The sequence below is a fragment of the Micropterus salmoides genome, unplaced genomic scaffold, assembly GCF_014851395.1.
Source record: "Micropterus salmoides isolate LMB-PRFRI ecotype aquatic unplaced genomic scaffold, ASM1485139v1 Ms_hic_scaffold_2, whole genome shotgun sequence".
Classification (NCBI taxonomy): domain Eukaryota; kingdom Metazoa; phylum Chordata; class Actinopteri; order Centrarchiformes; family Centrarchidae; genus Micropterus; species Micropterus salmoides.
Window position 1 is genome coordinate 36660408 of NW_024041150.1, and position 22598 is coordinate 36683005.

Sequence of the window (22598 nt, forward strand, 5' to 3'; positions counted from 1 at the left end):
ACAGTCATTCTTCCAGTGGCTACACTACAAACACTTCCAAGTAATTATAACATATTGTAAACCAACAAAGTGTATAAATATGGAAAAAGAACCAATCAACCAATCTCAGAAATATTCAACAGTATATGTACATACATGACATGATGTTGACACACAGATGAAACAGACAAATATGTAGGTAAGTGGACAGGCAAAGAGAGATAGATGAAGGGAGGTAAATGTGTAGATGAGGTAGATAGGAGAAACACAGATACACCGACAAACATGTAATAGACTTCACTTTTATTTGTTTGTCCATTTAGAATTGACATGAGACAATTAGACACATGACATGAATCCATTACATTTTGTTTATAGCCAGGTGGTGATGTTGCTGTCGCGGTAGAGTTTACCGTTGATATATAGTTGTAGTTATGTCTACAGTCAGTGCGGCTCTCCTTCCCTTTTCACGGCATTGTCTCGAGATTGGTAGTAATTTCTTTCTTCTATCCTTAATCTCCCGTTCATGCTGTAGTTTGCTCCTTACCTCGACTCTTCAAAAACTGTTTCTCTTTCTCAAGTACACTGACCCGCACAGTCTGAAAAAGTAGTCGTCGATGAAGTTTTCAGTGTGCTCCAGAGTTTCGATGGTATAATCCACAGTTTAATTTTTTTTACCGTTAAAAAAAGAGTTTAGATTGAGTTGATTCATCTAGCAGCAGGGCGCCGCCATCCTGGATCTCACCCGTCTCGCGATGCTCTTACACTCACATCCCCACACCCAGAGACCCCAGAGACACCCACCCTAACCCTAACCCTCTGTTTTAAAGTCACATTGTATGAAAAACTTCTTTTATAGCGTGCATTGTGTTATAAACTGTCAGCTGTCTCTGTGTTGTTCTTCCTGAAGTTCAGGTTTCATCTCCACAGTTCTTCCTGCTGTATCATGAGGGCATCTTATTTCTGTCCATTGTCTTCACTGACTGAAGCGTCCTCTGCAGCTCCTCTTCTACATTTTAACATTTTGATGATCTGGATGTGAGAGGAGTGGACTTTTAATGGGCTCGACCTCTTCCTGGATCTGATGAACTGGAGGTGAACAGGGTGGAGGAAGGTCTCTCTGTTGGTCTGCACTCTCTCTTCTAGTCACCTGTCGCTCTTTGGTTCTCGAGTTTCTTTTCCCCAGTCAATCTGGATAACTCTGGACAGTCTGCCATATTGTTTTTGTCAGTTTTCTTGTTCCTCCTGGTCCCTGTGTGCCGACAGAAGAATAAATCTGTTAAAACGTTCTGTGTTCATGTAGTTTTACCTTAAAACAGAAAACTTGTGAAAAGGAGGAACTAAAGCAGCAGAACAGAAATATGATGGTTGAGCTGAAAATATTTTTACATCAAAATGACAGGAGAAAAGGCATTTTGTTTTCATTCCAACATGAGGAACAAAGCATCTGAGACAAGTGCCACTTCTTTATTTTCTTCTTCTTAGGCCCCATATTATGGTGGATGTTCTTGTTCTCCCCCCCCTCCTCTGTAACAGGCTGACAAAGACATACAGGTGGGAATTTTACTGAACAAACCTAAAGCAGGATATAAGGTATCCAGCACTCTGTGGTGTTGGACGAGTGCTACCTCTGCACCACATTTTATATTTACTATTCTGTTTTTCCATTTTGCCTACATCATATCGAAAGTATGTTTAAATATGAAATCACGATCTCTGACAGAAATACAAAAGGGAAATGTGACTTACTGTAAATGTAAAATGTTAATAAAATGAACACCGAGGCAGCAATGCAAAGAAGAATGTTGATGATCAAAATCCAATCAGAAGAGGACTGATCCCTGAAGAAACCAGCTGAAATGATACAACATAGAACAGCATGACGCATTTTCAATCACACTAGACTTCAAATGTTTAAATCAGTGACATTATGTACAATTTCTACAGAACTCTTTCTAACCTGTAACCTGGATGTGAGTCTCTCTGGTCTGGTTGACGTCCTTCTGTTGGACTCTACAGGTGAAGTTGTTGCTGTGTCTCTTCTCCACAGTCACTCTGCTGCTGACAGTATAGAGGTCATCAGGACCTCTGACTGTCTCTGTAGGTCCAGCAGAGAGGAGGTTTCCCTCACCGTCCAGCCAAAACACCTCAGGCTCTGGATACCAGCCTTCAGAGTCACACTGTAACACCACACTGCTGCTGTTATCTGAGACAACCTGTATGATGGGCGAGGAGACAGCACCTGAGGAGAAGAGAGGAGGAATTAGGACAGTGGGTCCCTGTTTGGTTTATCTTTTGCAGCTGACACGATGCACAATGCTGATGTTTTTATTCCCTTGCTGTCACCAGGGGCCTGTACCACGAAGCAGGATTTGAGCTTATCGAGGTAACTTTGAGGTTAACCCTGGGTTTTCAGTACCACAACAACAGTTCACTTCGGGCTAGAGATGAATATTATTTTATGAGCAGTTTGGTAGGGAAATTTAAATCATTTTAATATGAATGTAGGCTATTTATTTTAGGTTAGTAGTTCGGTTAAAGCCACAGAGACTTTTCATCCTACTGCCACACCTTTTGTGATGTGGGTGCAGGTATGAGGCGAGTTTTCAGTAGCCTAAATGTTGAGATTCAGTCTTTCCACCACTTTTTGAACACATTTTATGGCATGAATAGAAAATTTCATTTCAAGTTAATTTAGAGCAATGTTTGGAACTTTTGAGTGTGTTAAATGAATTAATCTAAATTTTGAAGTGAGGAGAAGTTTTTTTTAAAGTGAGGTGGAACAACCACTAATGGTGCTTTCAGACCACAAAAACGAAGTGAGCGTTCGGGGCAGTGAGTTTACAGACAAAGTCAATGCAAAGACGTGTAGAGCCGCAATTTTCTGTTGAGCGGCGCAAAGTGACGCGAAGGGGGTGGGGCCGGCGACGCGAAGGAATTCGATTGAGTTGAATATTTTCAACTCAGGCGAAGAATTCGCATGACGCTGAGTCGCGATAGCCTATCAGTGTTGAGATTGTCCGTACGTCACCGAGGCTTCAGAGCGTTGTGTGGAGAGGACCAGGCAGAGCGGGGGATTGAAAATCTGCTGGCCGGCTGAGAGTTGCTAAATTTGGGGGAGAGGAGCAGGGAGCAGCGCTGCAACCTTTGAACAAATAAACACCCGTAGTCGGTCGGATTCGGCTCTGACAACTACACTGTTTACTCGCAGGAGGAGCTCGGAGTTAGCTGCTTTCATTAAATCAGCTTTTTACTTTAGTTTTTGGGATTTCAACATTGATTTATCTTCACTGGAGCTTCTCAGCAGCTAGCTTCCGTGCACATCCGGTTCCAGTGTTGTTGTTAGCGTCGTTAACTCTGTCAGACTATGACTTTATATTTATATAAAACCGTACAAAACTGGATATTACTTGGAGAAGAGAAAGCGAGGAGGTTGAACTACCTGGTGAGTTCAGAAAACATGTGTCTGTAACTTTATTCCGACCATCGTTGTAATTTACTGTGACCAAGTTAACATAGTGTAACAGTGGTTTCTGGATTGGGATCGTCCTTCGGGCCTGAGGGTAATAAGCGGCTACAAGTTCTTCTTCAATAATCTTCTTTAATCAACACCAAGAAGCATGACAGTAACTACACACGATGTAGCACGTTTTAGAACAATCACTGATCTTGCGGAATTTGCAAAGACAAATGCTGCGAGATCAGAGAAACGGTGGTTCCAACTTTGTGCAGCCAGAGAAAACCAACTGCGGCCGCCGGACTCGTCGCCTGAAGCTGCCTTGCTCCCGCAAAGTTTTAATGTCATGTGACACGGTGACATTTTGCAATGGCCGGTGAAAGTCGGCCACAATTTCTAACCAAGGGGTAAGCCAGAGATCGAACAGTGACGCCGACCAAAGCCTGCATGGAGGGCTCAGGCCCAAAAATGACATCAAAACCCTGTGACATCACGTCGCACATGAGAGAAATAACCGTATTGCTTAGATTATAAACTCTGTGAATCTAAAATAGCTCTTTTGCCATCAATGACGTTGATGCGTTGGTGTTTGGCAGATGAGCCTTGTAGACGGGCTGATTAAACAGTGACGATCAGAGTCAGACAAAAACCCTTTGGTTTATGCAGCCAACAGGAAGTAGCCCTATTTCCTATGACCAAACTGGCTTCACTGCTCTCCATTTAAATCAGCGGGGTGGCTTCGTCCAGTAATATACTGTCTATGATTCCAGCATGCATCATGTTAAGTCAGCGCTGCATGCTGGACTTGAAATAAGGCATGCTAGTTAGAAATTGTGTCGCTGCAAAACGTCACCATGTCACATGACATTAAAACCTCGCAGGAGGCGAGTCCGGCGGCCACAGTTGCTTTTCCCCGGCTGCACCAAGTTGGAACCACACTTTTGCCTGGTCTCGCGGTATTTTTCCTTGCAAATGCCACGAGATCAATCATTGATCTCAGCTCACAGTAAGCTCACGCAGGTAGAATGTGTCTGACTTGACGGTGCAGTTTTTATTCCCCGCCCCTGCAGCTCACGTTAGACTATCAAGTCGGCGAAACTTCTATTGTTCCACTGATCTACAGGTGGCAGTAATGTAGCAAGAAACGCAGACCTGGACCAACAAAGGCAGGAAGAAGAACAAGACTTCTGGAGACTAAACATGGCTGAATAAACAATTATCATCCGATTAGTTTTCCAGTCTGACTCACCAACAGTGAGCTGGATGGAAGCTTCCTTCTGCATTGATTCAAGGAAACAATAGTATCTTCCTGCATCAGAGATTTTCACACTGAAGATTTTCAGGGAGACGTTTCCTTTCATCAGTTCATCCGCAAACAGTCGTGTACGATAATGATAAGATGGATTTTGCCTCTGAAATATCAGTCGTCCATCTTTGTGAACATGGACGTACTCTGGCTCCAAACCAGGTCTGGTCCACACCACTGTGTCAGAACTGGCACTGACTGCAGGTTCAAGGTGACATGGTAAAATGACATCACCACCAGCCAGGGCTACCACTGGTTGATGTGAACAAGTCAACTCTGACTGAGCTGCAAAGAAAAAAGTACAAACAAGAAACATGAGCAAAGTTATGTCATCGAAATGAAATGTTAAATACCAAAACAAAATCAGTTACATCCCTCAGTGCTGCATTAAAATCAGCGTAAAGACCATCACGTATGGTGTTTAACATGTTTGGTTGGAGAAGTCTTGTTTGTGAGGGAAAGTTCTTTAGTAGAATATGTGTGGTAACAGATGAGTTACGGGTCATTTACATCTCAAGGTCAGATCTAAAAGTCAAACTTTGCCTGGCAGTATTATTGTGTACAGTAAACACGACAGCTGCCCAGAGATATGGGCTCATTTATTTTTCATTGTTTACAGACTCACTGTCTCTGCTTAGTATGCAGCTTTAAGTCACATTGACAACTGGAGGTCAACTCCAGCTGTCAATGTTATTCAGTGGAGGTTTTAGAGATGGTAACGATGGTCGATCACTCCACCACTTTGAAAAGATTAGATTGGTTCCCATTAAATGTTGAACAGACATTAATGGTTCCCAGAGAATTGAGCGCCTCTATAGAGCGCCACCATCAGGTCAAAACTTTCATTTGTGACCAAATACCTGCAAAACTAATGACACTCCTATCAGCCTCAATTGTAGTTGTGTTTAGCTAAACTAAGATGGTGAACAAGGTAAAAGTGTATTTGCTACAAATCATCAGTCATTGTGAGCATATCGGACCTATTTGATTTTTATCACCTTGTCTGAATAAGTTACTGTTACAGTTATGTCTTCTCTTTTCCAAGACACACACACACTAGTGTTACTGGAGTGTAAATTACCTCCAACAGATTGTATTAGAAGAAAGATGAAAAGCAAAACACTGCAGGTCCTGCAGGAGACTCCATCACTGGACTCTATCTTTGGGTGCAGCATCCTGGACTCCTTAAAGTCATAAACAAAAGTTTAAAAAGACAAAAGGCTTATTAGTCTGTAAATTCACTCTTGATGTGATGTTGTGCTGTAGTTGCCTGGCATGAAATAAAATATCACTATATACACACAACTCCTCAGTACATGCAAACCTTCTGCTGAAGAAATTATTCAAAAGAAGAACTTTTTACATTTATATTTAACAGCTAACGTAGATAACTAATTAAAATAGTAACACTGAATTAAGGACTATGTATTTTGAATTTGTTTCATCAACCTACTACTTCAGTAGAGGGAGAAGTATCAACACATGCATCTTTTATTTCATAATCTTTCAGAGTTTAAAATGTTTTAGAATAGTTTTGACTCTGTGTGCAAAATGGAGATCAAAGTTTCCTTTAGCCTAAACGTTGTGAAAAATGTATAACAGTGTAACAATTCTCCCCCAGAGAATTTAAGGGTTGATTTCCTGTTGGAAATGTCTGTATTTATAAAAAAGGGAAAATAAAAAAACTCAGCTGGCAGGTGACAAAGGCTACTTGTTTGTTTTTTAGTTCACATAATTGTTTTTGGACAATGTACATTTGTTTCCTCTATATTTAAAATTGTATTACATTTTTTCTAAATGTGCAAAATAAACCTTTCTCAAAGCATTTTAATTTGTTAGTTAAAATCTTTTGGTGCAAACTATTTTTCACAACATTAACAAATCCTTTCTGTAAACACTATCTGCTTTTAAAAACATGTTAGGTAGGTTCTCCAGTCAGTGCTGTTTGACCAGACATTGCATTCAATCTGGAGTTGGTCCCCGGGCACTGTGCAGTGGCTGCCCATTGCTCCCTTCAGGGATGGGTTAAATGCAGAGGATGAATCTCGCAACATGTATGTGTAGGCTATGTGATAATGGTAAAGTACCTTCACCATTTACATGGGCAACGTCTTTGTCGATGTTTTGCATGTTTGCAAATGTGTGCCATGTACTTCACTGTCCCACTGTGGGGCAAATGCAAATAAGTCGTGATATTATCTGAGAGTTCAGTCCTTCTGTTTTTAAACTTGTTGCTGTCTTACAGGACATTTATGCGATCCAGACCAACACCGACATGAACCTGACAGAGCTCCAGGTAGAAATTAGTAGGGGTGTGTTTTGTTTTTCCTCGCTGACTGTATGTCAAATAATTGAACAACATTTCCACCAGGCACACACACACACACACAGACATAAAAGGGCTTAAGTACGCCCTTTCTGTTCCTGGAGCGGAAGTGTCCTTTTAAATAAATTAATATGCATTCCTGTTTGCACAGTTTCCCTGTCAAACAAATACATTTATTGAAAAAAATAATAATCTAAATGTCAGGTCGGGAGATGAGACTTTGTTCCAATGCAAAAAAAAATGTATTAATGAAATAGTTGATGGGGGGTTCTGGGTGTCCTCCCCCTGAAGATTTTGGAGGTGTGTGTTGATAAACAAAGGACTAAAGCCTCAAATATACTCGGGAACGGACACTGACAACTGCGGACCCAGCTACTTCTGTTTATACTACCTTCTGTAGTCAGCTTGGCAGACACGTTCCACACATGCGCAGTAGCTCGGTTGTTGCCCTGGTAGCACTAGTCGCCACACAGACCTGGCGCGCACCCTACGCGCACCCGCTCTGATGACGATTTTTTCGTCACGCGGACCCTAGCATACTCACGGATGCGGAAAGTATAATCCTTGCCAAAGGTCTGGAGACTCCAGGACCTTGAGATGCTTCTTACGGACCCAATTCTTAGTTGCCCTGGCTGTGTGTTTCGGGTCGTCGTCATGCTGGAAGACCCATCTTCAATGCTCTTACTGAGGGAAGGAGGTTGTTGGGCAAGATCTTGCGATACATGGCCCCATCCATCCTCCCCTCAATACGGTGCAGTCGTCCTGTCCCCTTTGCAGAAAAGCATCCCCAAAGAATTATGTTTCCACCTCCATGCTTCACGGTTGGGATGGTGTTCTTGGGGTTGTACTCAGCCTTCTTCTTCCTCCAAACACAGTGAGTGGAGTTTAAACCATAAAGCTCTATTTTTGTCTCATCAGACCATACATGACCTCCCATTCCTTCTCTGGATCATCTAGATGGTCACTGGCAAACTTCAGACGGGCCTGGACATACGCTGGCTTGAGCAGGGGAACCTTGCATGCGCTGCAGGATTTTAATCCATGACGGTGTAGTGTGTTACTAAAGGTTTTCTTTGAGACTGTGGTCCCAGCTCTCTTCAGGTCATTGACCAGGTCCTGCCGTGTAGTTCTGGGCTGATCCCTCACCTTCCTCATGATCATTGATGCCCCACGAGGTGAGATCTTGCATGGAGCCCCAGACCGAAGGAGATGAACTTCTTCCATTTTCTAATAATTGCGCCAACAGTTGTTGCCTTCTCAGCAAGCTGCTTGCCTATTGCCCTGTAGCTCATCCCAGCCTTATGCAGGTCTACAATGTTATCCCTGATGTCCTTACACAGCTCTCTGGTCTTGGCCATTGTGGAGAGGTGGGGTCTGTTTGAGTGTGTGGACAGGTGTCTTTTATACAGGTAACGAGGGCTTCTTAAAGAAAAACTAACAGGTCTGTGAGAGTCGGAATTCTTACTGGTTGGTAGGTGATCAAATACTTATGCTCTGTATTTGTATAGCGCCTTTCTAGTCTTTTAGACCACTCAGAACACTTTTACACTACATCTGCATTCACCATTCACACACATTCATACACTGGCGGAACAGCCGCCAGGGGCAATTCAGGGTTCAGTATCTTGCCCAAGGACACTTCGACATGCAGCCTGGGGGAGCCAGGGATTGAACCGCCGACCTATCTCCTCCTATAGTCTTTCTAGTTATTTATACGTTTTGTTTTTATTTTTGTGTATATAGTAGCATTCTCGCCCAGGGGAGTCACGACCCCCAGGTTAAGAACCACTGGCTTAGAGCATGGAAGCTATCAGCCAGCTAAAACTTTGCCCTGTTAGAAAAAACATGTTACATGTAGTTATTTTCCGATGCTCTGTTATGGCTTTGTTACGTGGACAGAAATGTGCCGTATTAAAATGGTAACGGCAGGGAAGCTCAGATCAGCAGCTAAACTTCACATTTTACTGCCCTGGTGGAAAACGTATTACTTTTTCACTGCCAATGGTGATATAAAACAAGACTGTGTGCCTATCAAGTAATAATGAATACTTTCAGAATTTACATTAAAAAGAACATTATTGGATATTACTTCACTACTGTACACCAAATGTGTAATTTATACTTTCACATGCTAAATGCCCATTAAAAATGTTGCATCATTTTACCACAAGCTTAAATTATGGCTTTCAGTACTACTTTGTTTCTGTTGTATTTTAAAAAATTAAAAAGACATTTTGGTAAGATTTGCAGATTGCTTATCTAATATTAAGCAAAGTAAGAGGAGCCTAGATCCTCCCCAGCCTTCGTAAGCTTAATGTATCATGTGGTTTATTGTGGTGCAGAAATAGTGAGGCTTACACTGTCCTGTTATCTGTCAGTGGTCATACTTGATGCACTGGATGTGTTCTTTTTCTTTGGTATGTTAGTCCAGATGAGCCAACCCTCCCAAGTTGTAAAATAATGTATTACGGGAGTATGAGACATCATGTAGCACTTCATTTCTTGATGTGGCTGTTGTTTATTAATGAACAAGTAACAAATATTCACAACATATGGTTTTACTGAAGAATTAAGTAAATGTAATTTGTTAATATATCTAAAGAAAACTAATTTCTTGACAAACTGTTATCTCATAGATAACGTCTTTTGTCCTGTCTCAGGCACTGCAGCTATACAACTCGCTTGGATAGGAGAGGGGAGATGCAATTCGCAACCCTCACCACTTGATGTCACTAAAACTTAAAACACACTTAAACTTTATATGGGGATGTGAGTTTTGTATTAATAGACGTATCCTTTAAAACATTTTCTAATTTAATAAAATTTCAAGCCATTCTAAATTGTGCCTCAGTGTGGTGTGACAAAGTTTTTAATTATTAATTAATTATGGGGTGGCTGTGGCTCAGGAGGTAGAGCGGGTTGGCCGTTAATCGGAAGGTCGGCGGTTCAATCCCTGGCTCCCCCTGGTTGCGTGTCATCCTTGGGCAAGATGCTGAACCCCGAATGAATGAGTGTATGAATGAGTGTGAATGTTAGTTTCCGTTTGAGCTTAGGCTCAGTGTATGAATGTGTGTGACTGGTGAATGCAGAAAAGCGCTTTGAGTGGTTGAAAAGACTAGAAAGGCGCTATACAAATACGGAGCATTTACAATTCAGCATCTCTAAAGTGTTGTTTTAACAACAAAGATTACAAAATATCCCACATTTACTATACAGTTTTAGTTTAAAAAGCAACTCATACGACTCTCCAACGTGACCTGTTGTTGCCCGACATGAAGTACACATGCAAATTGCATGCAAACGGGTAAAGAACATTTGCTTTCGGGTGGCAGTATCTTTATCCTTTTGCTTTATTTGGGTCTTCCTGAAGTATAAATACAATCTTTCCCTCAATTTTTCAGAGTTTTACCTTTTAATAGTTTGGACTTTATAAATGGTGTTCAAAGTTACCTTTAAAAATGTTTGTATACAATAATTAATTTCTTTTATATATACACACATACATATACACACACACACACAGGCTTTATATATGATCACAAACAACATTGCGAATTTGCTTTTAAATTTACAAAATAATCTTATTGTTTGAACAGTCAAAGATTGTGAACTTTTGATAAACAACATTTAATATAAAAGTTAACTTTAAAATGCAGCTTACCTGCAGAATGGCAACTGTTAACTCTGCTAGGAAGTTTGACCAACTCCTCAGAGGAATGATTGGAAAATGGTGTGAACAGATGAAAGCCTTGCTGGAAACTACAGGTAGATGGGGGATGAGAGGAGGGTAGGGGCATACCAATGACAGAGAGGGAGGGGAGAAATAACAGGGAAATGCAGACACACTAACACAGTATAACATGTAGGCACAGCCGGTGCTGATTTCCCTGTGGCCATAAGCAAATTTCTGCCATAGCCATAATGTATCTGATGGTGGCTGTGTTCGTACTGGCTGAGGCTGCACTTCACCTGGGTCTGTGAGACCTGCTAAAGATGTCTGGACTGGGTTTGTGCTAGTACTGGCTGTAGCTGGATGTGGATCAACTGTGCTTGTACTAGGTCAGGTGCTCAAACACCCATTGCACCCCCCTCTGCACGTGCATGCTGTGGTCTACCCACCACTTTACAATAAGTTTACCAAGAAGACTAAATAAACAACACCGACACAATCATCTCTGACAACTGGACTTAAAAATAAAACAATATTCAGTGTCAGGAAATTCAATGGCTGAATGATCATGAACTGCAATGCTTGGTCTTAAATATCATACCATCACCACAAATGTCTTTCACAATCATTGTGATATATCGACAAGGATTTACAATCAGATGGCATCTGAATACATTGCAACTCAGGGCCAGGATTAGGTTGCACGTTGCCAGATAAGTAAAACAATCAACAATCTTCGTGTAGCAACATTAAATGACGATTCCTTAGACAGTTCATACATAAAGTCCCAACGAGATCTCTCATTGAATGCAAAGTAATTATTCAAAGCCAAGAGGCTTTGAAGACTAGGTAGGTCTCTGGGTAGCATGCATGCTAAATTCATGTCCTCATCCAGCCGTGTTTGCACAGTGACATGTAGGGGTAAATTCAGCGGGCAATCCACATTGTTAGATGTACTCACTCCGGAACGATCGCTTGCTCGTAAATCTCACACAGACAAGGCGCATAGTAAAGTCCCTAGAAGCGCCATTGACTTAGTCTAGAAAATGCGCCTCTGTGTAAGTGATTGCACCGCAGGCCGCTGGCAATGGAGTGAAAAAAGAAGAAAGGCACTGCAGCGAATGTGGTCCGAGGGAAAGGGCAAGCATGTAGAGAGACGCAGCAGGTCTTTGAGGGATATGGACTGGATGATTATTATTTATGACGCGTGAAATATAGATTCAATGTCCAATGTTGCCAGTACGGATTTATTTTAAACTAATGTCGTGTCCATTACACAAGTACATCATAGGTATAAATATAAAAGGAAATACAATAACCCCACTTTCATTCCTCCTACCACATCGCAAGTTGCACGGTCAAAAACCTGTTTGCTCCCCTCTCTGTCTCGGAAACACCTGTGCCTTGTTGGACCTTGATTAAATTAAGTCTGGCGCAGCCAAATTGACAGCGCCATGGCTACCCCTGGTGGCGTGAGGTTTAACAACAAGAAATAATAAATATTAAACCAAATGGCTCTCACAATACACATTAAATGAACAACAGCAATGTTGACTTTTTTCAGTGCATGCGTGCCTGAGATACTATCCTATATCACCCAAGTGTGATGCGCCCTCTAGTGGCATGGCTGTCAAATAACCATATGTTGACTCAAAATTAAATAAAAGTATGTGATTGATGAAATCAATTAAAAGAACAACCAAAAAAGGGGTGTCTGTTTTTTCTCTCTATACATATTCTTCTCTTAACTGACTTTCAGGTCACACAAAGTTACCTGTTTTCAACTGTCTACATGAGCATGTTAGCATTTTACCATTAAGCTCAAACTACAGTTAGTGAAGCCTCACCAGTGTGACCGTATTCATTTATAATGATTGTAGAACTTTATAAAAATTAGTTTTGACGTGAATAATTACAGTGACATTGCTTTTAAAATTCAGACTCATGTATAAATACCCCATATAGAGTCGATCCAGTAACTCACAGTGAAAGAAACAGCAGGTGCTGGACAGACAGGTGGTCGTCCACTGTCTCTGTCCATGGTGCTGAACTCAACCAGAAAATCACTCTGACCCATCTGATCCATTCAGCTTTAAATTATCTTATTAGCTTGTTATACATAGTATTTGCTCAGATAATCATCACGGTAAAAAGCACCAGAGGTGGAACAAATATTCAGACCATTTACTGAACTAAAAGTAGTAAAAGTAGGCTACACTGTGAAAATACTCCACTACAAGTAAAAGTCCTGCATTAAAAGTATGCAAGTGGTTTATATTAGTAATAGTAGTAATATTCCTGCTGTACTTAAAGTATCAAATTAAAAGCACTCATAGTATAATAAAATGTTCCCTGTCAGTTTTTCACTATTATATCTGATGTTTCTGGATTAATGTTCCTGCTGCATTAATGTGTATGTTGCATTTTACTGCTGTAGATGTTTAAGATTTAACAGATTTTCCTCCTTTTTACTCTATTGGGTGGTTTAACATACAACAATCCATCATGGTTTATAAGATCATTATATTTTTGTAGTGTCGCTGTCCTATGAGAACCACATATGCCCTGTTTAGGCTACAAATAAGTTGTTTTCAAGCATGACTTTTCTGTTGGAGATGGGAACTCCCTTTGGGGTGGACTTTGGGCTTTTTCACTTTGCAAACCTATTACATGCACAAAAAAGGAGTATAACTCAATAAAGGAGAGGGAAAAAGCCTAAAAGCATTAAATAGTTTATTTAGCTTTTAGGAGGCAAATCTTCTCCGCTCATACAGGAACAATATTTCAATAATAAAATATAGGAGGGGGATGATAAATTGTCATCTTTAAAGTTACTAAAGCTGTTGATTTTTTTTATCTTCCTCTGTGCCATAGAGCTTCATTGTAGTCGAGTCACATTGCTGCACTGGTGACATGTTCATTTGCTTATCTTTTACAGATTTAATAATCTCTGTTAGTTTGTTTTAAAGTCACATTGTATGAAAAACTGCTTTGCAGCGTGCATTGTGTTATAAACTGTCAGCTGTCTCTGTGTTGCTCTTCCTGAAGTTCAGGTTCATCTCCACAGTTCTTCCTGCTGTATCACGAGGGCATCTTATTTCTGTCCATCGTCTTCACTGACTGAAGCGTCCTCTCCAGTTCCTCTTCTCCATTTTCACTTTGTTCTTTTCTTATTTGTTTGTTCCTCGTCTCTCTGTTGGTCTGCACTCTCTTTGTTCCCCAGTTGCTCCCTGGTTCTCCAGTTCCTTTAGCCCATTCAATCTGGACAACTCGAGAACGCCGGCCTTAATTTCGTTTCCGTCAGTTTTCTTGTTCCTCCTGGTCCCTGTGTGCCAGCAGAAGAAGAAATCTGTTAAAACCTTCTGTGTTCATGTAGTTTTTCCTTAGAAAAGAAAATTTGTAAAAATGAGAAACTAAAGCAGCAGAACAGAAATATGATGGTTGAGCTGAAAATATTTTTACATCTAAATGACAGGAGAAAAGACATTTTCTTTACAGGTACAACATATAAATTTTCATTCTATATGAGGAACAAAGCATCTGAGACAAGTGCCACTTGTTTGTTTCCTGACAAAGACATACAGGTGGGAACACCTAAAGCAGTGTCCTTAAAGCAGTGTTGGACGAGTGCTACCTCTGCACCATCTGTACAACATTTTATATTTCCTGTTCTGCTTTTCATTTTGCCTATATATCAAAATATATTTTAATTTAAATTAGTGATAAGGTGTTGTATAACCTATTGATGCTTCGGATTTAACCCCTACATGTCACTATACAGTCATAAGTGACAGGAGCTCTGAAAGTAACGTGACACAAAAAAGGAAAACAAATATGTATCTTACGTTACGTTTAAGTTGTTCGTTTGATAATAATGAAAACACAGACAGCAATTCCAAGAGTAATGATGATTCCCCAGATGCAATGGCAACAACAATGATCAATGAAGAAACCAGCTGAAATGATACAACAAAGAACAGCATGATGCTTTTAAATCAAACTAGACTTCAACTGTTTAAAACATCATGTTTAATTTCTACAGAACTCTTTCTAACCTGTAACCTGGATGTGAGTCTCTCTGGTCTGGTTGATGTCCTTCTGTTGGACTCTACAGGTGAAGTTGTTGCTGTGTCTCTTCTCCACAGTCACTCTGCTGCTGACAGTATAGAGGTCATCAGGACCTCTGACTGTCTCTGTAGGTCCAGCAGAGAGGAGGTTTCCCTCACCGTCCAGCCAAAACACCTCAGGCTCTGGATACCAGCCTGCAGACTCACACTGAAACACCACACTGTCACTGTTATCTGAGACAACCTGTATGATGGGCGAGGAGACAGCACCTGAGGAGGAGAGAGGTACAGTGGGGTTTACATCAAAAACACTTATAATATATAAAATGTCACTAATTTGTATCATTGTTAAACTATATTAAAACACTTTTTAAAGAAAAGGTCGACCTTTACCACCATGTTAAGTGTATTTACTACCTCATAAAAGATTTACAGTCTTCTTCTCTGCACTGCTGCCCTTTATAGTAAATCATCACCATCAGCTGTTATTATGTGGAATTTAAAGTCACCCTGTGGTGTGTTTGACCGCTTTGAGTTTATTTTATCAGTGGGTCCCTGTTTGGTTTATCATTAGGTGCGTTCGAGATGACTCCTGTTGATTTTCGCCGACTTGATAGTCAAACTTGAGCTGCAGGTGACTACAGGGGCAGGGAATAAAAACACCGGCATCAAGTTGGCCACATTTCACACTGTTATTTGTCTTTGCAAATGCTGCGAGATCAGACAAAAAGCGGTTCTAACTTTGTACAGCCAGAGAAAAGCAACTGCGGTCGCCAGAATTAATGCCTGCAGCCACCTTGCCCCTGCAAGTTTTTTAAAAATTTTTTACTTGTTCTTTTGTTTTCTTTTAGGGTGTATTCAGTTGTTTGATTGCTCCAGGTTGTGTTAAGCCTATTAGCTCAAACACTGAGGGCAGGGAGAAACTGCCAGTTGGTATAAAGTAGAAGTACCACCATGTGGTTGCATCTTTACATTGACAGGTCAAGATGCAGTTTACATCCATGTCTGTTGACAATGATTATTGTTGTTAAACTGATTAATGAAGGATTATCATAGATGTATTGGCTAAACAGATACACATTTATTGAGTAAAGATGGAATCTTAGTCTTATACTCACTAATGGTGTGTTCACATAAAACGCAAATTTAATCCTCGCAACGCTTTCCTCATGTAGGTTTTATCGCTGGACAACTGCCAAGTGTTCACACACAACGTGATAAATGAATAAATACAACTCACCATTATTGCAGCTGTTTGAACCCAAAGTAAACATTTTGCTGTTTAATTGCAATAAACGTATCAAACTGATGCCAAAATAACTACAACATGGTGCAGATTTGTTAAACATATGAAATTTGAACTCTAGCGAACCAACGAATGTTGCAACAAACGCATCTTCCGCACTGCCCGGAGCGAATTCGCATCTTTGCATTGACTTTGTATGTAATCAAGCCACGCAAAACGCTGGATTCGCTCCAATACATTGTTGCAGTCACATGATTCCGATGATCCTCAAATGCAGAATGGCTTAGATGAAGGAAAGCCCATATTGTACCAATTATTGTTTACTCATGGTGTCGTCCCAGTCAACGTCTATGAAATCTGCAATGTTGTACAATGTTGTACAGTATCACCTACTCATTGTCCTGTGAAACTACAAAATGTGGACACAATCTCCCCTTCCTGAGTTCCTGAGTTATGGTGTGGCCAAAAAAGGACTTTAGGGTGTCACAGTGAAGTTGACCTTTGACCACCAAACTCTAATCAGTTCATCCTTCAGTCCAAGTGGACATTTGTGCCACATTTGAACACATTCCCACAAGGCGTTCCTGAAATATCGTGTTCACGATAAATCTTCCAAAGGCTCCAGATTGTCTTATTTACATGTAGCATTTTGTTAGCAAGCTAGCTAGCCATGGCATTCAAGAACTACCTGGGTTTTGTTCAGATTAATTTGCATTGAACAACTTTGTAAGTAAAGCAGAGTTTCAGCTGCCAAATAGTAGAAGTTGCTTGGAGAGAGACTGTTATTGGTTAGTCAGTGCCATTCAAACAGTAATACACATTGCTATGTGTGAATCGAGTACAAGTGTAAATGTGAGTAACCAAGATGATGAAAATAAAGGCAGGTTCAGATATTCTTTAGGGTTTTTATTACTGTAGAATACAACACTACAGAGCCTCATGTTTCAAGTCAGACTTTCACAGACACATAATGGCCCTGTGGTCTGGTTAGCATTGTTGTTTATTTCTGTATGTTTCTTTATGTTGACCTGTTTACTATTGAGTCTTACTCTGAGTCTGATCTCTTTCGCACAAGTACATGTGCCTTTACTCAGGAAGCAATTTTTTTTTTTCAGTTTCTTTCTCAGCAAACTCTCTTTACAATTGATTTATTAATCAATCCATTAATTTGTGTGTGTGTGTGTGTTTGCTGTTAGTCGAGTCACTGCACTGCGTGGTGGAAAGTTAATAGGAGACTTTCTCACTAGGAATCAATGATTTTATCTGTTACGTTACCCACGAATGTAAATGCTCCGTACTTGTATAGCGCCTTTCTAGTCTTTTCGACCACTCAAAGCGCTTTTACACTACATCTGCATTCCCCAGTGAAACACATTCATACACTGAGCTTAAGTGCTCAAAAAAGGAAACTAACATTCACACTCACTCATAAACTGCCGGAATAGCCGCCAGGGGCAATTCGGGGTTCAGTAAACTTCAACATGCAACCAGAGGGAGCCAGGGATTGAACCGCCAACCTTCCAATTAACGGCCAACCTGCTCTACCTCCTGAGCCACAGCTGCACAGCCGCCCCATGAGAAGGGGTAGTGGTGTGCTAAACAGCTGAATAATAATTACAAGCTATATTTCATTAACAGTAATCGCAGCATATGGAGACAATCACTCAGAGGCAAACTACCAAAGATTAGTCTGCCTTGAAAGTTGAATTATTTATGAAGCAGGTAATTATCCACATGCTAAATGTTCCTTAGTAACATTTCACCCATTCCACACTATATTGAAAAGCACTGATGCATATTCAAACCCAATGCAATCTTTTTTCAGCTAAGAACCATTGGGCCTTTGAGCTCAGTTTCTCAAATGACCAAACCTCTCTGACCTCATTAAATCCACAGCACATCAAATTGCTTATGTGATTCAGCAATGATTTCAAGACAACAAAATAAGCTAGAGGGTTGGTTAATTGACAAAAGACAGATAAAAGTACAGAAGAACAAATAGTATTGGCAGAATAGTTGAAAAAATAGCTCCAATATAAAACGAGCTAATCAAAACTTCCCACACTTCCTGCTCACACACAAAAACAATAATTTAGCTAAATGTAGTACCAAATGATCAAACAGTGTTAAACCTTTAAAAGTTTCCTTCACTTCATCTTCTTCTGCCTGTAGTTTCTTTTTTCCTTTGAACACTGTTCAGATAAAATCACAATTAAATGAAGGGGACAGCTGAGTTACATTTGGCTTAATTAATCAACAAAAAAATCCAAATCCACTGTAGAATACAATAATACAATATAATGGAAATAGCTTACTGTGCAAGCCTTTCTACATCCTTTGTGAAAGAGAGAGACATCTTGCATGAGTTTTGCAGTATGATGAGCTGAGATTTCAATGTCATGTGACATGGTGAAGTTTTGCAGTGTGGGCGAAAGTCGGACACAATTTCTAACCAGACAAACATCACGTAAAGTCAGCACTGCAAACTGTTGCATGAAGTCAAATGCACTTTTTGTTCCACTGATCTACAGGTGGCAGTAATGTGCCAAGAGACAAGGGCACCTTTAATGTTTATTGCCAGTAAATGTTAATTTTACTCGGATTTTGCATTTTGAAGTGTTCCTCTTTTACTTTGTTGATTTGTGTTTTATCAAAGCTGGGTACTTATAATAAATTGCTCAACTGCCTTTTGTACACATGTTAGTCGAACATGCTGTGGAAGAGTATTAGGGCCACGGGTTATTTGAGTCTTTAGTTTAAATTCAGAACTCAAATACATTTTTATCACATGTGGCCCTGAAACTCTATTCTGTATGATAAAAGCAGTGCATCACAGAATATTTTATTACTAAGTGAATAAAGCTGCAGTCTGACTCACCAACAGTGAGCTGGATGGAAATTTCCTTCTGCATTGATTGAAGGAAACAAAAGTATTTTCCTGCATCAGAGATTTTCACACTGGAGAGTTTTAGGAAGACGTTTCCTTTAATCAGTTCATCCACAAACAGAGCTGTTCGGAAATGATAAGACGGGTTTTGCCTCTGAAATATCAGTCGTCCATCTTGGTGAACATGGATGTACTCTGGCTCCAAACCAGGTTTGGTCCACACCACTGTCTCAGAACTGGCGCTGACTGCAGGTTCAAGGTGACATGGTAAAATGACATCATCACCAGCCAGGGCTACGATTGGTTTATGTGAACAAGTCAACTCTGACTGAGCTGCAAAGTAAATAAAAGTAAAACATGAGCAAAGTTATAATATGTCATCAATGTGACTTTTTTTTATATATAATAATCGATTAAATGTCTCAGAGCTGCATTAAAACATGGAAAAGATCAAAATCCTAAAAGTCATAAATATTTTGAGCTTCAAGCACATTTATAGTGTAGGGCAGCATTATGGTGTTTAACATGAAGCTGGAAAAGTCTTGTTTGAGAGGGAATTGTCTTTTGTGGAGTTCTGTACAGTCTATGGTTCTGTGGCAATAGATGAGCCATGGGTCATTTACATGTCATGCTCGAGGGTCACTGTCAGATCTAGAAGTCAAATGCAGTCTGCCGTCTTGGCATAATTACAGTAAACAAGACAGCTGCCCTGATAGGAATGGCTTTTATGTAGGGGCAGAGGCCAGATTTGATCTATGTTTTCAGTCTTAGATGTTTCTCCACTTAGTGTGCAACACATGTGACCTCTAGTTATCAATGTGACTTAGGTAAAGCAGTTAAGCATCCAGTAGGATGGCAACACATATAGAGCAAACAATACTAAATTTCCTGAAAACCTTCATCTTGCAGAAGAGTGGACTTACAAGAATTTCCTTCACATTGTTGTTTTCGCTTTCTACTTTTCTTGTTGACCGCAGTTTTTTCTGAGTCAGCCTGTGACCCTGTGACATTATCTAACCATAAAAAGTCTCAGAAAGTATCAGACTGAGAGAAAATGTTCCTACCACCATTTTATAAACAGTCCTGTAACAGGGTGAAGTACAGCAATGCAAAGAAATTTGGATTCAGTGGAGTTTTTAGGGATGGCAACGTTGGTCCACCACTTTGAGAAGGTTTGGATTCCCATTAAATATTGCACAGATATTCATGGTTCAAGAGTATTGATCCTTCTAACTTTTCCTCTAGCATCACCATCACGTCCCAACTTTAATTTGTCCAATACTTTATGACCAAATACCTGCAGAACTAATGAGACTCCTATCAGCCCCAGCTGTGCTTTCTGTTTACTTCAAATTAACGATTAAAATCATGCTAACACACTAAACTAAAAAGGTGAACAAGGTCAAATTTATATCTGCTTCAAATCATTGTCATTATGAGCATGTTAGCATACTGACATTAGCATTAAGATAGCATTAACCTCACAGTGCTACCAGTGTGACTGTAGACTGATTTTATAATAAATGTATTGTAGTGCCAATAAACTGATGCAGTGGTTTTGATGTGAATGATTACAGTGTCATTGATTTTTATCGCCTCCTCTGATGAAGTCATTGTTACAGAAATGGATATGAGGGATTGGAGGTTTTTTGTTTTGGTCAGAATACATCATCAGCATGATTACTGAAGTGTTTTTCTTTGAAATTACCTCCAACGGACTGTATTAGAAGAATGATGAACAGCAAAACACTGCAGGTCCTGGAGGAGACTTTCTCACTGGACTCTGTCTTTGGATGCAGCATCCTGGAGCCCTGAAAAACAAAAACAAAAATTTTAATACAGAAAAGCCTTTTCTGGTTGTTTTCATGAACGAGACACAAATACATGTCTTTACTTACTTTTTTTCAACAGGGTAGACGGTGTAATCTGATTGAAGACCGCATGCATGTGTTATGACTTACAAAGCAATGCATCTATTTAGACTGGCCTAAACCTTTAGACTGAAGGGAACCTTATGCTTTTTATGCTTTTTGTTAGGTGTTGACATACACACAGGATTCACAAATGTATTTTGTGATTTATATAACACTGCCTCTCTCTCTCTCTTTCACACAGATGTTGTGCTGATTAAAGAAGCAACAAAATTTTTTTCTGCTTGCTCATCAGTCTATTCTTGTTCTGAGAAATGAAGCTATTCCACGCAAGAAACTGAAACTGAACATCTTGTACAATGCTGTCTACTACTCCCTTCACAGAACAGAGTAAACTGGCTCTAACCAGTCCAGAAAGAGGAGTGAGAGGCGCACAACTAGATCAATGAGTAAGATGTAGACTTCAATGATCCAACATAAAGAATTTGTCTGCAGAGCAACAGAACCCCATTCAATCTGGATCAACACATTTTCATACACAGAAACTGAGACAAAGAGTAAACAATTGTTTAAAGCTGCACATTAATTTCTTGAGTTTATACGAGAGTCAGCAATCTTTCTTAACACACTTTACGCTAATCATGCTTTTAGAATTACGACAAAACTATCATGCATCAAACATCCCAAATACACCACAGTATCCAACAATATACTATAATATAAGTTTTACTTTAAAAAGCAACTCTCACCTGCAGAATGACGAATATGATGTTGTGCTGTTACCGCTTGATAAACATGTAAACATGACATTCCTCAGCTGAGAAAACCTCACTGTCTGTCTGTGTGTCTGTGTGTTGTGGGCATGACCTCTCCTGGCACCTGTCTCATCTTTACATCTGTCTTCTATCAGCGCATCATCTCTCTGCTCTTTTGTCACAGATTGTTCCGCCTTTGTTGTGGAATGACTCTTCAGTTCTCTGGTGTTTCTTTGTGATCGTTGTTTTGTGCTCTTAACTTGTTTTTTGGCTGAGCTTCAGGTTCCTCCCCTCTCACGATACTTCTGCACAATCCCCAGCTGCATCTCCTCGCTCCTCCTGCCTGCTGCTCTCATACTACTACTACTGATTTAATCTTTAAAAGTGATTAGTTAGCTGTCTGTAATTGTTCTGCCAAGAAAACAATGATCCATGGCTGAAAGATTGTGGCAGAAGAAAAGCAGCTTTTTGGCAAGAGATTAAAAGGCTGAAAGCAACATGATATACCCACACCTCCACTGCAATAGTTGCTAGATCTACTAGTTCCCAGCAACAGTGTTCCAGCGTATTCCTAGAGTTTTGTTTCCCTTTGTATCAAACCTGTGTTTTTCTGACCAAGCTACCAGCCTTTAGACTCTGTACTTTTGCCTGTGAATTACCTAGTGTAAGCTAAATAAACTTTCGTCACCCGTGCCTGTGTGCTCAGTGGGTTCATTCCTTCTGTGTGGCAGCCCTGATCTTGGGCTAATATCTACCAATGTGTTGGGTTTTGCTCAGTAGGCTATGATGACCGATGGTGAATCAAAATGACAGCAGCTAAACTCATGTGCGCCTCAGCATCAGAAGACAAAAAAACAAGAATACTCACAATATACTTCTAATCACTACTAATCATGTTGAAAGTGCTACAAATTGAACAAGACCCACAATAATTTCTATATTTATTTATAGCCTGAACTTTTAATATGTTGAAATTATTTCTAGTTCCACAGCTTCAAGCTTGTGTCAGATGTTCATTCAAAAGTGGCAGCATT

At 40.1% G+C, this 22598-nt stretch overlaps 2 protein-coding genes across 8 annotated transcripts; both read right to left on the reverse strand.

Annotated features, from left to right (window-relative positions):
- Nucleotides 1-267: 267 nt before the first annotated feature.
- On the reverse strand, nt 268-12140 carry LOC119913235 (butyrophilin subfamily 1 member A1-like). 3 transcript variants are annotated; one of them, XM_038732620.1, is made up of 7 exons: nt 12078-12140; nt 10730-10827; nt 5824-5926; nt 4686-5027; nt 1940-2221; nt 1729-1833; nt 268-1231 (listed from the first exon to the last, which is right to left on the reverse strand). In XM_038732620.1, exons 3-7 carry the CDS (start codon nt 5915-5917, stop codon nt 1122-1124), a joined length of 933 nt encoding a protein of 310 aa, XP_038588548.1. In that variant the 5' UTR covers nt 5918-5926; nt 10730-10827; nt 12078-12140; the 3' UTR covers nt 268-1121. The 3 variants fall into 3 exon arrangements, with proteins under 3 accessions (XP_038588548.1, XP_038588547.1, XP_038588546.1); XM_038732619.1 differs by lacking the exon at nt 12078-12140 and adding an exon at nt 11700-12070; XM_038732618.1 differs by lacking the exon at nt 12078-12140 and having other exon boundaries at nt 10730-12070.
- A 1401-nt stretch (nt 12141-13541) lies between these two features.
- Nucleotides 13542-21795, reverse strand: LOC119913238 (butyrophilin subfamily 1 member A1-like). 5 transcript variants are annotated; one of them, XM_038732628.1, is made up of 6 exons: nt 21559-21795; nt 20837-20864; nt 20647-20749; nt 18930-19271; nt 14794-15075; nt 13542-14063 (listed from the first exon to the last, which is right to left on the reverse strand). In XM_038732628.1, the coding sequence occupies exons 3-6, from the start codon at nt 20738-20740 to the stop codon at nt 13909-13911; spliced, it is 873 nt and encodes a 290-aa protein (XP_038588556.1). In that variant the 5' UTR covers nt 20741-20749; nt 20837-20864; nt 21559-21795; the 3' UTR covers nt 13542-13908. The 5 variants fall into 5 exon arrangements, with proteins under 5 accessions (XP_038588556.1, XP_038588555.1, XP_038588559.1 ...); XM_038732629.1 differs by lacking the exon at nt 20837-20864 and adding an exon at nt 14584-14694 and having other exon boundaries at nt 13925-14063; nt 21559-21790; XM_038732627.1 differs by lacking the exon at nt 20837-20864.
- Between the last annotated feature and the right edge of the window lie 803 nt (nt 21796-22598).

Coding starts and splice junctions, on each gene's coding strand:
- LOC119913238 (XM_038732627.1), bottom strand. CDS start 20,740: ATGCTGCATCCAAAGACAGAGTCCAGTGAGAAAGTCTCCTCCAGGACC. Junction 19,272..20,646: donor TCTAATACAGTCCGTTGGAG/GTAATTTCAAAG, acceptor TTTACTTTGCAG/CTCAGTCAGAGTTGACTTGT. Junction 14,064..14,793: donor GACTCACATCCAGGTTACAG/GTTAGAAAGAGT, acceptor GCTGGCACACAG/GGACCAGGAGGAACAAGAAA.
- LOC119913235 (XM_038732618.1), bottom strand. CDS start 10,930: ATGTTATACTGTGTTAGTGTGTCTGCATTTCCCTGTTATTTCTCCCCT. Junction 2,222..4,685: donor TTCCATCCAGCTCACTGTTG/GTGAGTCAGACT, acceptor TCTTCTCCTCAG/GTGCTGTCTCCTCGCCCATC. Junction 1,232..1,728: donor ATTAACATTTTACATTTACA/GTAAGTCACATT, acceptor GTCGGCACACAG/GGACCAGGAGGAACAAGAAA.